This window comes from Crocuta crocuta, unplaced genomic scaffold (genome assembly GCF_008692635.1).
Source record: "Crocuta crocuta isolate KB4526 unplaced genomic scaffold, BGI_CrCroc_1.0 scaffold396, whole genome shotgun sequence".
In the NCBI taxonomy this organism is placed as follows: domain Eukaryota; kingdom Metazoa; phylum Chordata; class Mammalia; order Carnivora; family Hyaenidae; genus Crocuta; species Crocuta crocuta.
The window spans coordinates 3,440,524-3,454,306 of NW_027533259.1; the positions used below are offsets into that span (position 1 = coordinate 3,440,524).

A 13,783-nucleotide genomic window follows, 5' to 3' on the forward strand; every position below is an offset into this window, starting at 1 on the left:
GGTGGCAAGGTTGGGGCAGCAGAATAGGGAAGAAAAAAGCAAAACCAACCAGTTTTGAAACGTAGTCCAGAACCATCTGTTCAATTTTCTTCTTTTCTACACCCTGTAGGTGTCTCAGAAGATGGTCTTTTAGCTCAGACACCATCTGAAAACAGGATACAGATTAGATAAGTCACAACCTGCCCACTCACACCTGCTGCTGGTTTAAACTAGATACATTTATTAACACTCTTTACCAGTATGAAAAATAATGAGTCTGAAGATCCCACCAACAGAAATGTACAACCCATAGTGTTACTTCAATGGACATAAATCAAGGGCACCAACGTTCTCTTCAAGAGGAACTGCTGATGATTCCCCCAGAGCTCAGTGAGCAGCCAAGAATCAGATTCCCAGCCTTAACAAGAATTCTCCAAAGAAACAGGGCAAAGCCATTAACTTAGAAGTCAAAGGCTTTGGGATATACCAGATGGTTGAAGTCTACTGCTCCCAGCCCTGGAGAACTAACAGGAACTACTCTAACCATAGAGCAACTGGGGGTTTGAGGAGGGGAAGCATGGTCTGGGGAAGGACAGAGGTAGGAGTAAAAAGGAAATGTATCAGGTACCTCCCTCTACTGTGGTTATAGACACTGGACGAAGCCCCTATATGGAAGAGTAATGATATTGATTCTATTGCCTCCAAACAGGCTTGCATACCTTCTCTGTTCTGATCATTCCTGGAACTCACCAATCAGTGTGGGATCCTAGCCCTCTCCACCTTTTGCTTTTCTGCCTCCTCCCTTTCTTTCCCCCCTCCCTTTTGCCTATGCCCTACTCTGCTAGAGGCCCTCCTGGCTAGAGAGATCTTTGCATGAATAAACACCATGGGAATCGTACAATTGACATCATATGTGCACATATCTTCTATTTTATCAGTTTTACATATATAGCACCCTAAGCAAAACTTAGCTCGTGGCATTCTGGGCCATGTGTTCATCAATTAGGCTTAAATATTTAAAAAAAAAAAAAAAGTTTAATGTTCTATTTTTGAGAGATAAACAGAACATGAGCAGGGGAGAGACAGAGAGAGAGGGAGACACAAAATCTGATGCAGGCTCCAGGCTCCAAGCTATCAGCACAGAGCCTGATGCGGGGCTTGAACTCATGAACTGTTGAGATCACGACCTAAGTGAAGCTGGATGCTTAACCAACTGAGCCACCCAGGCACCCCTAGGCTTAACTTTTTTTGATTTATGGCTACTGCATGCTTTTTTGTGCTTTTCAATTTTTCTATAATAACCATAAAGATGAAAATTTAAATCACCCATAATCCTATCATTTATGTTAACATTTTGAACTTTTTACTTTCCTTTTCTCCAGTGTGCGCACTCATTCTGATGTTTTCTAATTTGCTTTTTTTCATATAATAGTTTATGTCATTAAGTATTCTTAACCACACTGGTTGTGATGGCTGCACAGTATTCAATTTTAGGAGAGTACTAGAATTATCCATTCCCTTCTGACACATTATGAGATGCTTCTTATGCAATTGTTAATGGTACTAAAAAAATCCTCATACAATATTTTTTGCCATATCCCCAATTATTTTCTCAGGCTAAATTCCTAGAAATGGAATTTGTTGGATCATGTACTTAAGGTCTGTAGAGACACTGCCAAAATGCCTTCCACTGTGGTTATACTAATTTGCAGCCATGTTGCATGTGAATGCTCCATTTCCCGGAGGCTGAACTCTGCTAGAGTGATTTTTAAATTTTTGACAATTTGATAGGGACACACAAACACACACACACACACACACACACACACACACACACACTGTTATATGTTAGATCCCCTAACCTATCTGACATTTTTGTTGGTTTATGCTACAAAGGTAGTGGTATTTGGGACAGAAGGGCTCCAACTGTCTTTTCGAAACAGCCAGCCATTGATGGAAAATTCTTTCTTTCCACGGTGATTTTTAAATGCTTCATTTATCATACACTAAAGATTCAAATTAAAACTAGAGTCTCCTGATGGTCTATTTTGTACAAGCACCACATTGCTTCAATTATCGTAGATCAACAACAGACTTAGCTCTCTGGTGATGCTAGTTCCCGTCCTCTTTGTCAAGTGAGTCACTTGGTCAACTGTCAGAGAAATTTCATTGGCTTTTTAGTTTTAATTTTATTAAACCTAGATGCTAAGGATTTGGAAATGGAATAATGTTTTTCATTTACTTTTCTAACTGGTTAATCCTAATAAAAAAGAAAATAAATTTAGAATCACCAGCTTATTAACTTTTTCCTTATTCTTTTCCATTTCCTTAGTTGATTATTTTGTTCATTTGTTGCACTGGATAATCATAGCATGTACTTTTACTTTTGTTTCTAATTGCACTGTATAGAATTTCCAGAACAATATAAAATTTTAGTGAAAATAGCAAGGATCCTTAACTTTCCTCTGATTTTAACAGGAATGCTCCCAACATTACATTAAGAAGGATGTTCGCTATCAGTATTAGAAATCTTTTTTTGTCTTATGAATTGATGTATTCCAGAAGTGGGATTTTACTTTTGTCAATTTTAAGCACCGACAGAGATTATCTTTTCCCCCTCTTTGAACTAGTGATATGATGAATTACATTAATATATTTGCTAATATTAAGCCTGCTGTATTTTTCAAATGGACCACTGGAAAATATTTGAATTAAGCTTGTGGTATCTATGTTCATAAGTAAAAGTAGCCACTGTTAGATTTTGGTTTTAAGGTTATGCTAGCTTTCTAAAGTGACTGAGAAGCTTCCCATGTTTTTTATTTTCCCTCCAAAAATAATTTACATAGCATGGGGATGATCTAGATCCCTAACAGTTCGAAAGAACTGGCTCATTAAATAATTTGGTGACATTTTTGGAGATAATCTTTGACAATTTTTTCGAATTATTTATGGTTATTGTGCTTTCAAGGACTTCTACTTCTTTTTGGCTCAAGTTTGGTATATCTATTTATTAAGGTAAATTTAACTGGAATTTTAAAATGTGTGAATGTATATTTACATGTTTTTCTCATATTTTAAAATTTTCCATAATTTAAGGTAATGGACTTCCCATTCCTAAGCCTGTACAGTATTAAAAATATTTTATTAAACTTTTCAGATGTCTCTTTAATCAGTTTTTAAAACATATTTTGGATTTATTTACCAATCTTCTTTTCCATGAATTAATTTATTTCTCTTTGGTCTTCCTAGTAGTAGGACTTCTTGAGAAAGAATACTTTATTCTGTTGTGTTTTAAACCCCAAATACAAATGCCACAGAGATATAGTTCTTTCCTTGTTTTAAACACTCAATGGTGTACATTTCCTTTAATTACATATTTGGGGGTGATTGATTTATGTATGTCTCCCCCACTAGAATATAAATTCTAAAAGTGCAGGGACACCTGAGTGGCTCAGTCAGTTAAGCGTCTGACTCTAGATTTCCACTCAGGTCACGATCTCCTGGTTCGTGGGATAGAGCCCTGCATTGGGGTCTGTGCTAACAGTGTGGATCCTGCTTGGGATTCTCTCTTTGCACACACCCCACCACTTCCTTTCTCTCTCTCTCTCAAAGTAAATAAATAAACCTTAAAAAACCTTTAAAAGTGCAGAAATCTTATCTGTGTTGCTTACCACTGACCACACAGGGCCTAGAGGGCTGATAACAGCTATATGTTAAAGGAATGAATGAATGAATGAAACATAAGGTTAGCATGAGAAGTACAATCTAGCCCTTTCCCCTTTCCTTGAAGCCTATCATCCCCCAGCACCCAAACAGCCCACAGACCACTTACCAGACCGATAAGTAGCCTCTGGTTGTGGTCCTCCTCCTGGAAGAGAGGTGTTAATCTTGGCTCTGAAATTAAACAGAGCAGTAGTCAAGCAGGGTGTTTTCAGGAAATGGGCTAAAAGAAGGGAAATCAGCCTGGGTTTCCCTTCTCTGACTTATTGGGAAAATAGAACACTTGCAGATAGGATGAAAATTTTCATTCGATGTGTGACTATTCCTGCAAGCTGAACTTATCACTCAGGTGATACGCAGCTCTATTCTAACAGAAGTAGAGACTAGGAAAGAAAGAAAATGGGGACCACATTTCCCAACACCAACAGGCTCTGGCTTTGATTCCTCTTCTACATGAACAGCCACTACGAACCTCTGCTTTACTAGAGTCAGGGAGGCTTGGGCCCTCTCTTAATGCCAAGGAGGGCATAACTCAGGGACAGGGACTTGGTGGAAGGATCACATGACTCCTTCGTTGTGACCCTTTGTAGTTTAGTGACTTTGGGAGTCACAAGAATGAGGGAACCTGTCAATTACTGCATCAAATAATATCAACTGACACAAGTTATCCAACTAACAAGGTAACCAGACCAAGAAGGAAAAGGGACAGGGAAGGGGCAGGCAAGCATAGTCTCATTGGAAGCTGTGCCCTCGCACTCCTCTAACGGCACCGTGGTCCCCCACTCCTCCTCTCCTGCGGCACCTGAGCCACGGCACCCATCAAGAGAGCAGAACTGCCCTGGTCAGCGCACTGATGACCCTATGTGGGACGGCACAGACACCTCTCGACCCCTTTGGATAAATTCTACCAGATCCTACACGACCTTCCTGACTTAGATGAAGCCATTCAAAACCTGACGCCAGCAGTCCTGAATTTCACACAGATTGTTCTGTTTCTTTTAGTGATGACATTCTTCCTAGAAACCTAGTACGAACTAAGCACGTGAGAGGAAGGGACAAGTTTGTAATGTACCCTCAGAGAGGATGCTGGTCACAGGATGCAAACAGGCCAGGAGTACAGGGACAGGAATGACGGATACAACAAAATCCTGGACAACCAGCAACACTTCCCACGTTGCAATATGCCTAGCGGTACACGGAGGATGAGTATGAATCACACACATCCACACCCTGGCTGCTACGCAGGGCTGCGGCTAGTGGTAGAACCCCTGGCTTCAGGCAGGGATGGCCTGGTAACACAGGCGGAGGATGCTTCCCTCGGGGCTGTTCAGTGAGCACAGGCTCTGAAGGCCTGGGCTGGATGACAAGTTCACTGTCACGGTTCACATGGGCTGTGCACACAGCTGCAGGATGTACCACAACACACTATCTACAATAATTTCCGTTAGGTCACCCAATATGTACCTAAACATCCAGGCCTATAAAACCACAGTGGGATATAAAAATAACAGCTTTTTAAATGGAGGCTGGTCTTTGTGAGGCATGAAAGAGCTCCAGGGGCAAAACCCTGAAAACTTATACCTGGATACACTTAGCATTCTCTTCCCCCAGTTTCACCTGGAGAAACACCCTTGATTATCAAGACTTACCTCAGACGTTGCTCCCTCTAGGAAGGCTTTTCTAACGTGGCTCTCTTCCCCAACCGTCCCCACTCCTGACCAACTCCCTCCCCCACTATGGTTCTATAACACCTGTCACCTAGTATACAAACTGTGTTAGCATCTCTTCCTCACACATTCATGACAAAGCAGCCACCTTAGGTTGCACCAAGCGCTGTACGAGGCTCTACACACATCACCCCATTTACCCTCCTTTTCTCCTCACCTTACCCTGAAAAGGATAATGCACAAAATGAATAAACGGCTTGCCCAGGAGCACACTGAGAGCACTGTGGATGAACTGGAAGTCAAGCCAAGTTCTGTCTGGGTCCAAGCCCATGCTCTTCCCCCATAACCACACAGCTCACCCAGAGACTCCTCATCTTTATACCACTATGACCTAGCCTAGTGAATGCCAAGTGTTAACCCAAATCACAGACTCTCGTATGATCAGCCTGCTGTGAAGAAAGCGGCTCTAGGCCAGGGGAACTGCCCAAGTGCATCCTGTGGGTATAGCCACAGGGCATGGTAATCAGATCAAGTCCATGAAGACAAATAATGAAAACCATAGGCCAACACGGAGGGACTCATCCAGCAAAAATACATCCAGCAGCTGTCCCTGAAGGTCCTGGTGCCAACACAAACATGGAAGGAGCTGGGTGGTCACTCTAACAGGAAGATATTCAGGGCACTGCCTTCATTACCCTATTGGGTGTGATTTTCTCGCCAACTCACAGTGGTAGGAAAGACAGTGTTACAAACCAAATACTGACTGACATCCAGAAGGCTTTATTATATTATAGGTCTTTTCTTACCAAAATTCCTTGCTTCTAGGTTAGAAATCACCCTACAAAGAAATTAGCCAATGTTATTCACATATAAAGATAAAAAAACAAAAAGCCACAATACCATACAAAGATATCCTCCATAAAACCACTGCCGAAACTGTTCTCAGGCGGCTGAAAACCTCAAACACTTTAATCAACTTGGCAAAACCCACATTAGGCAATTATAAGATCTCAAAACCCTTTAGTGCAAACAATGACAATAATTTAGAACAATCGTTAGCTCTCGGTTATTGGAAATAATGGGAACAGAAAATAGAACAGGGCTGGAATGGGGCCTATACTTGTAGCACTCCGAGATGACTCACTGAAAATGTGCTTTCAAAATAAGAGCCAGTTCCATCAGTGCACTGACACTTCTTAAAACAAACCTACTGTCTGTACCCACCCTAAAGTGCTCAGTTAGTAAGAGGTTTATCACTTATAATTCATCCATCTTCTCGATACAAGTCTGTAAGATTTAACACATACATTTTTCCCTTACTAACTGTTTAGTACTCCATCACTGAACTCAAGAATAGGGCCCTGGTGGCTGCATTAAGTTGATAGCCTCATTTTGCTGAGGATACTCAACAAAAGTAAGCTACTTCCATGAAAACATCCAAAAAAGTAATTGCAAAAGACAGCCATTTAATAGGTACACTAATCTCTAATTTTACTTACTTTGTTGCATTATCAAGAATATTCCTCACATACACCATGGACCTTCTTCTTCCTGTTTTCTAGAAGGGAGAACATGTCAGAGGTGTGGAAGGTAGAGGTTTTGTGGGTGACATTTTTCACACTATGGACATAATGTAATACAGTCAAGAGCTTCAGAAAAAAAAGAAATATACTTTCCAAGTAACCAAAATACCTAGGTTCTTAAAAATTAGTTTAAAAAACATTTTAGTCTGAAATTCTTATAGGTTTATGGGAAGGTGCAAGTCAACTATATATTATTGTGTTATATACAATAACACCACAATTATACATAATGCTAAAGAGGGCTCTCATTCACTCTTCACCCAGTCTCCCCCAGTGTCTCTATCTTCTTTGAACAACTATAGTACAATATCAAAATCAGGAAATGGATGTTGGTAGGATGAGGGTATAGTTCTGTGTTGTTTCATCAGATATGCGGGTTCGTGTACCACAATGTACCACCACAATCAAGTTACGGAACTGTTCCATCTTCCCAAAGATCTCCCTGTGCTGCCCACTTTGTAGTCAGTCCCAGACACTCTTCTTGCACCTAGACCTAATCCCTAGCAACCACTAATTTGGGAACACCTAGGTTTTTTTAAATCAAATTTTAACTATACAAGTACTGCAAGAGCCCGTGTTAAGACCTGGATGTTAAGCTTACTTGTACTATGAACATGCTGTGTGTGTCCCTTAACCTCTGTGCACTTGATTTTCCCCCTCAAGAGAATACAGAGCAGAGAAGCACTTTGCTCTGTGCACTTTGGTCTTCTGGCAACAATGCAAAAGGGCCTAGCAACTGGGGAGAGACCAGCAAATTTAAGCCAGCCTCAGGACTTAAAGGCATCACCTCATCAAATGCATTATGCTTTTGCTTCTTGGTTTATTTTCATGAGTCCACACAAACCTCTTCTGAGATCAAGTTGTGCCATTCTTTCCTGACCATGCTGTTGTTATAGTGCAAGTGTGGCTTGGAGTACTTAACATATTCCAGGTTGGAGTTCAGTTTTTCCCAGTAGCCCTTAAAACTATGCACCTGTGGGAAACAAAAACATGGGTGAGCTGAGCAGCAGGCCTGTGGCCCAAACTACCTGGCAAGGACTACTGGAACCTTGCTGCAGAGCTGGGCTTGTTTTACTTTCTCAACTTTCATAGGGTAGCATTTCTAAGTGAATTCTTCCCACGGAAGAGGGCACTCTCCTCCCGACAGGAATTCTGAAATAGAGAGATCTGGGGTGCCTGGGTGGCTCAGTTGATTAAGCATATGACTCTTGATATGGGCTCAGGTAATAGTAACACATTTTTTAATGGTGAAGGATATACTGACACAAATTGTTTTTATAAAGTTTTAAAATTTAAATTTAGGTATAATTAACATACAGTGCTATATATTAGTTTCAGGAGTGTGACACATGGTTCAAGAATTCCGTACATGACTCAGTGCTCACCATGGTGAGTGTAGTCACCATCTGTTATCAAACAACATTATTACACTCTTATTTACTAGATTCCCTACGCTGTACTGTTCATCTTCGTGACTTATTTCATAACTGGAAGCTTCTACCTCTTAATCCCCTTTATCTAATTCACCCATCTACACCCCACCCTAGATCCCCTCTAGCAACCACTAGTTTGTTCTCTGTACTTGAGTCTGGGGTTTTTTTTGTCTATTTTTAATTTGTTTATTTGTTTTGTTTCTTAAATTTCACATGGAAGTGAAATCATATGATATTTGCCTTTGTCTGACTTATTTCACTTAGCATTATACCCACTAGGTCTATCCATGCTATTGCAAATGGCAGGATTTCATTCTTTTTCTTAGAACTGGGTAATATTCCGTTGTATACATATACCACTTCTTTATCCACTCATCTATGGATGGACACTTGGGTTGTTTCCATATATTGGCTATTGTAAATAATGCTGCAATAAACATAGGAGTACATATATCTTTTCAAATTAGTATTTCACTTCCTTTGAGTAAATACCCTGTAGCAGAATTATTGGATCATATGGTAATTCTATTTTTAATTTTTTGAGGAACCTCCATACTGTCTTTCTACAGTGGTTGCATCAATTTGCATTCTCACCAAGAGAACATGTAGGTTCATTTTTCTCCATTGCCAACACTTGTTATTTCTTGTATTTTTTATTCTAGCCACTCTGACAGGTGTGAGGTGATATCACATTGTGGTTTTGATATGCATTTTCCTGATGATGAGTGATTGTTGAGCATCTTCCTATGTGTCTGTTGGTCATTTGGATGTCTTCTTTGGAGAAATGTCTATTCAGATCCTCTGTCCATTTTTTAATTGGATTATTTGGTTTTTTTGGTGTTGAGTTGTATCAACTCAATATATGTTTTTTTGGTGTTGAGTTGTATCAACTCAATATATGTCAAAAGACATATATATGTCTTTATATATTTTGGATATTAACCTCTTATTGGACATATTCAATAGATTGCCTTGTTTTGTTTTGTTGATGGTTTCTTTTGCTGTGCAAAACCTTTTTAGTTTGATACAGTCCCAATGGTTTATTTTTGCTTTTGTTTCCCTTGCCTCAGGAGACATATCTGGAAAAATGTTTCTATGGCTGATGTCAAAGTATATACTGACATAAACTGTTTTCTTAAATTAATGAAGATAGATTTATGATACAGTTTCTCGCCAAAATATACATGCTTATAAGAGAAATGACTAGGGCCAAAGGGGCAATGTGTAGCCATAAAATAAAGTGAGCTAATGACTAGTGTGGTGACAGACTTGGCTGCATTGTGAGAAAAAAAAATGAGAAGTTAAATAAAATATGCCTCAACCAAGAAAAATGCCCTTACATTAAATAATAGCACATTATCCAATTTCTTATTGGAAGGACAGTCACTATTGGTTCAAAATGAATTTTGGAGTATCAGTAAATTATATAATAATATTAACTTGCTGTTTTAGAAGCCTGGACGGCCCGTCTGGCCAACATCCCTTCTCACAGAGACAAGAAAAACTACATTCAGTAAAAGGTCATTTCTAGGGGAAACTGGAACACCGGTCAGGTCACACCACCAACTTGACCTACCTCACTCACCTTTTCTTCCACTTTCAATTTATTTATAATTAATGTACCTTTATCCACCCGTTGGTCTTCCTTCTATTGAAAACAATCATAATGAACGCAAATCCTGCCAACATTTGGCAGTATTAAGTCCATGACAGGAAGTCGGTACAGCTTGCTTGCTATTCTACCCCGGGGTTCAGGCACTCTAGGGCCAAAGCCCAAAATCAAATTGGTGTTGTGGTGACACCTAGTGGTCAGTTAAGATACTAGCTCTGCCTGCTTTGCCACCACAGTCCCACCCCTCTGATCTTGTGAGGAACACGGATGCCCTTTTTTCTATCCGTCATGGGGCCTTGTCCCCTCAAGCCAAACACCACTGTCCTGTCCGAAAACCCCACTCACACACTGTATCTCCTAGGAAAAGTTATCCTCCAAGCTACCTTCCTTCTCCTTCCTTCCCATTAAAAAATCCCTTTTCATGGGGTGCCTGGGTGGCTCTGTTAGTTAAGCACCTGACTTTGGCCTATGTCATGATCTCACAGTTTATGAGTTTGAGCCCTGCAACGGGCTCTGTGCTGACAGCTCAGAGCTTGGAGCCTGCTTCAGATTTGAGGTCTCCCTCTCTCTAAGCCCCTCCCCTGCTTGCACTCTGTCTCTCAAAAATAAACAAACATTAAAAAAATTTTTTTTAATCCCTTTTCTCAGCTGAGAATAAACAGATAAAACAAGTTCATAGATAGGCTTCCGAGGGGGCTATGAACCCACTGATTGTATGTAAAATGGAGTGACTTGTAGGAGCAATTTTCTGGGGACAAGGTCTACCACCTGCACCAGATGTTCAAAGGAATCCGTAACCTAAAATAGTTCAAAACCACTGGGTTAGGAGGAAAAGGATCTAAGTTTTAAAAATAAACAAACAAAAACCACTTCAAATAAGAAACAACTGTTAATCAAAAGTTCCAGAAATATTTTACTTAAACCTGTGGGTCTTTCAAGGTCACTGGGCTGTATGCTATAACATCTGTGAAAACAATTAGTGGCATATGTCACTATATGCTATCTGCAAAGTAAGTGATGTAATTTTTTAAGTTATGAAAATTCTCAGCGATCGCCGTAAATTGGATGGTCTATTTTGAAGCCTGAGTAATAGATAAGACCCAGAGTTTGAAAATAGATTTGAGTATGTAAAAGACAAGGGGGGAATGTTCCTGATGGGGTATGTAGGGAGTTAGCAAAGAATGAGAGACTAGAATGATCCTGAGTTTAGATCAGAGACAGAGCATTAGAGAAAACAGAGAAAGCAAACAATAGAACTTGGTTCTCTATAGCTGCCTCTAGCATGTGACTCCCAACCTCAGAAAACCCCTGGCTCTCATTCCCTAGACATTTAACTAGTGTGGGGTGTGACCTGAGCTTCCTGAGTTTTAGAAGTTCCCCAGGCAACCCTAGTGCTCAGCCAGAGCAGAGAACCCTGCTTGAGCATGCCCAAGTAATCTCAGTCTCTCACCCAGCCTCACATATTTGCTTCATCTGCACCTCTGGTTTGCAGGCTGATGAAAAACCAGCTGTCTGAAGATTCATGATTGTGTTGTTAAATACTAGGAGATAGGGTCAAAGAGAAGGTCAGTCAATCTAGGGTAGATCACGAATGTCAACGTAACACCAGCATACTCATTAACCCAGAGAACTCAAGCAGCTCCAAGATAAAATTTTATATGCTTTAACACAGAATGGGGGTAAGAGTTAGTGAAAGCTGCACAGTCACATCCTAACAGTCAACCTGGGAGCACAGAACACTACTCCTGGGTCACTCGATGAGCACTTAAGGAACTAGTTGTGAACTCAACACTGTGTTCATCAGGGACAACAGCATCATCACAAAGTAAAGGCCACAACAGCCCAAGAAGCACTTTGCAGGCTACTTCAGAAGAGTTCAAAAGCTGTAAAATACACAAAAATACTTTATAAAAAATACTCATGAATTTAGCTACTTCTGGGGGAGATGAAACCAGCAGATCCTCAGAGAAGCCCCAGAAGTATTTTCCTGCACAAGGAAGAGTTTTAAAGTTTGATTTTGAAAAAAGGGATATTATCCCAGGTCTGTTCTTGAAAAATAATCTTTTATCTCTTAGGAAGGCATGAAATAATTACTAAAGGAAGCCCATCAAAACTATTAATTGAACAAAAGGACCAAAGGATTACATTAAGGGACTGTTCCCATTTATGATTTGGATTACCAGTTGATTTTAGGAGGAAAAAAAATTCCTGTGGTACTAGGTCATCTGCCAAGTACTGCCAGGAAAAAAAAAAATCTGCCTTTTATTTCTAAAAGGCCCTCTGGCTTAGGTTCTACATCTGCTGATTAACCATCATCTTCATCTTCTTAGAGGAGAAGAGGCCAACTCAGAGAAGACCTTTAGTCTTCATGCCAGGGCTCAACCTAGCAGAACTATAGCATCAATCCAATTTGTTCAGTGGATACCGTCTCAGCATCAACTTCTATTTGCAGCCCAGAGAAACACAGTGATCCATTACCTTTAGCACAGACAGAACATAGAAATACCTATATGTCCATAAACCTAGCAAGGCACCACACGAGGCCAAAATGCTCTAAACAGACCATCTGAATCATAGAGAGGACCAGTGACTGGATCTCCTGAGCCTTTCTGGGAAAGGGGACTGCATGTTGTAAGTGTCAGTTCTCCTATTTCTAAATTAACTTCCTCTTTTTTCTCAACATCTAGAAAAAAGCTATCTTTCTTCTTTGCCCAGCTGGGTGGCCCTCTTGGCCATTTTTATGGGCTGCATTTTAATGTAACCACTAAATATGGCTCTGAACTATTCTGTCTCACAATGAGCATACACCCTGAGAAAGCCAATGCTACTTCCCTCCTTTCAACCTTTAGCATTAAACAGAACATCTCCAACCAAACCTATGAATAACAGCAGCACAGCCTAGTGTCTGGGTCTATTTCTCAATTTCATCATCTAAGATACAAACTGAAGGCACCTGCATCTCTGTAGACATAACAGGAATGAATATACCAGCCTGGTACTCCGTTTCCAATAGGTAGTATTTCTTTGTAGCATCATAAAATTATGATTGACAATATTCACTGAACTTGTCATAACTCACTGTCCCAGAAAATATGTTGTATATCAAAAACTTTTCTCTTCTACAACAGTCTATTCACAGAAGACTTCACTTCTGCTCACCATCACCAAATGTGAGTTCCACCCTTGCCCCCATCCATCAATTCTCCACCACAATGTGGGTGTTCTTTAATTTAACTCAATTCTGACACTATTTGAAGACAGCATCAAATCCCACAGGCTGCCTATAAATTGGAGGTTCCCAACACCCCCTTGGGGCCTGATAATTCACTGGAGTAGCTCACAGAACTAAAACAACAACAACAAACAACAGTTTACTTATTATATATTGATTTATTGTAAAAGAATACAACTAAGGAACCACCAGGGCCATTTGGGTGGCTCAGTCAAGAGTCCAACTCTTGATTTCAGCCCTAGTCATAATCTCACGGTTGTAAGATCCAGCCCCTTGTTGGGCTCCCCACAAAGTGTGGAGCCTGCCTGGGATTCTCTCTCTCCCTCTCGCGCTGCCCCTCCCCAGCTCATTCGCGCACAGTGCCTGTGTCCCTGTTTCCTCTCTCCCCCACAAATTAAAATAAACATTATGGGCACCTGGGTGGCTCAGTTGGTTAAGCAACTGACTTTGGCTCGGGTCATGATCTCACTGTTAGTGGGTTTGAGCCCCACATGCAGCTCTGTGCTGATAGCTAGGAGTCTGGAGCCTGCTTCGGATTCTGCGCCTCCCCCTCTCTC

The 13,783-nt window shown here is 40.6% G+C and overlaps 1 protein-coding gene across 7 annotated transcripts in view; it reads right to left on the minus strand.

Moving 5' to 3' along the window:
- The window catches only part of GSAP (gamma-secretase activating protein), a 57,316-nt gene that overhangs the window by 12,357 nt on the left and 31,176 nt on the right, over positions 1-13,783 (minus strand). For all 7 annotated transcript variants that reach the window (XM_077746998.1, XM_077746997.1, XM_077746994.1 and 4 more), the window contains 5 exons: positions 7,794-7,922; positions 6,866-6,924; positions 6,173-6,204; positions 3,812-3,873; positions 50-145 (listed from right to left, as the gene is read on the minus strand). In XM_077746998.1, the coding sequence (XP_077603124.1) occupies positions 50-145; positions 3,812-3,873; positions 6,173-6,204; positions 6,866-6,924; positions 7,794-7,922 (378 nt within the window). The remainder of the gene's footprint in view (positions 1-49; positions 146-3,811; positions 3,874-6,172; positions 6,205-6,865; positions 6,925-7,793; positions 7,923-13,783) is intronic.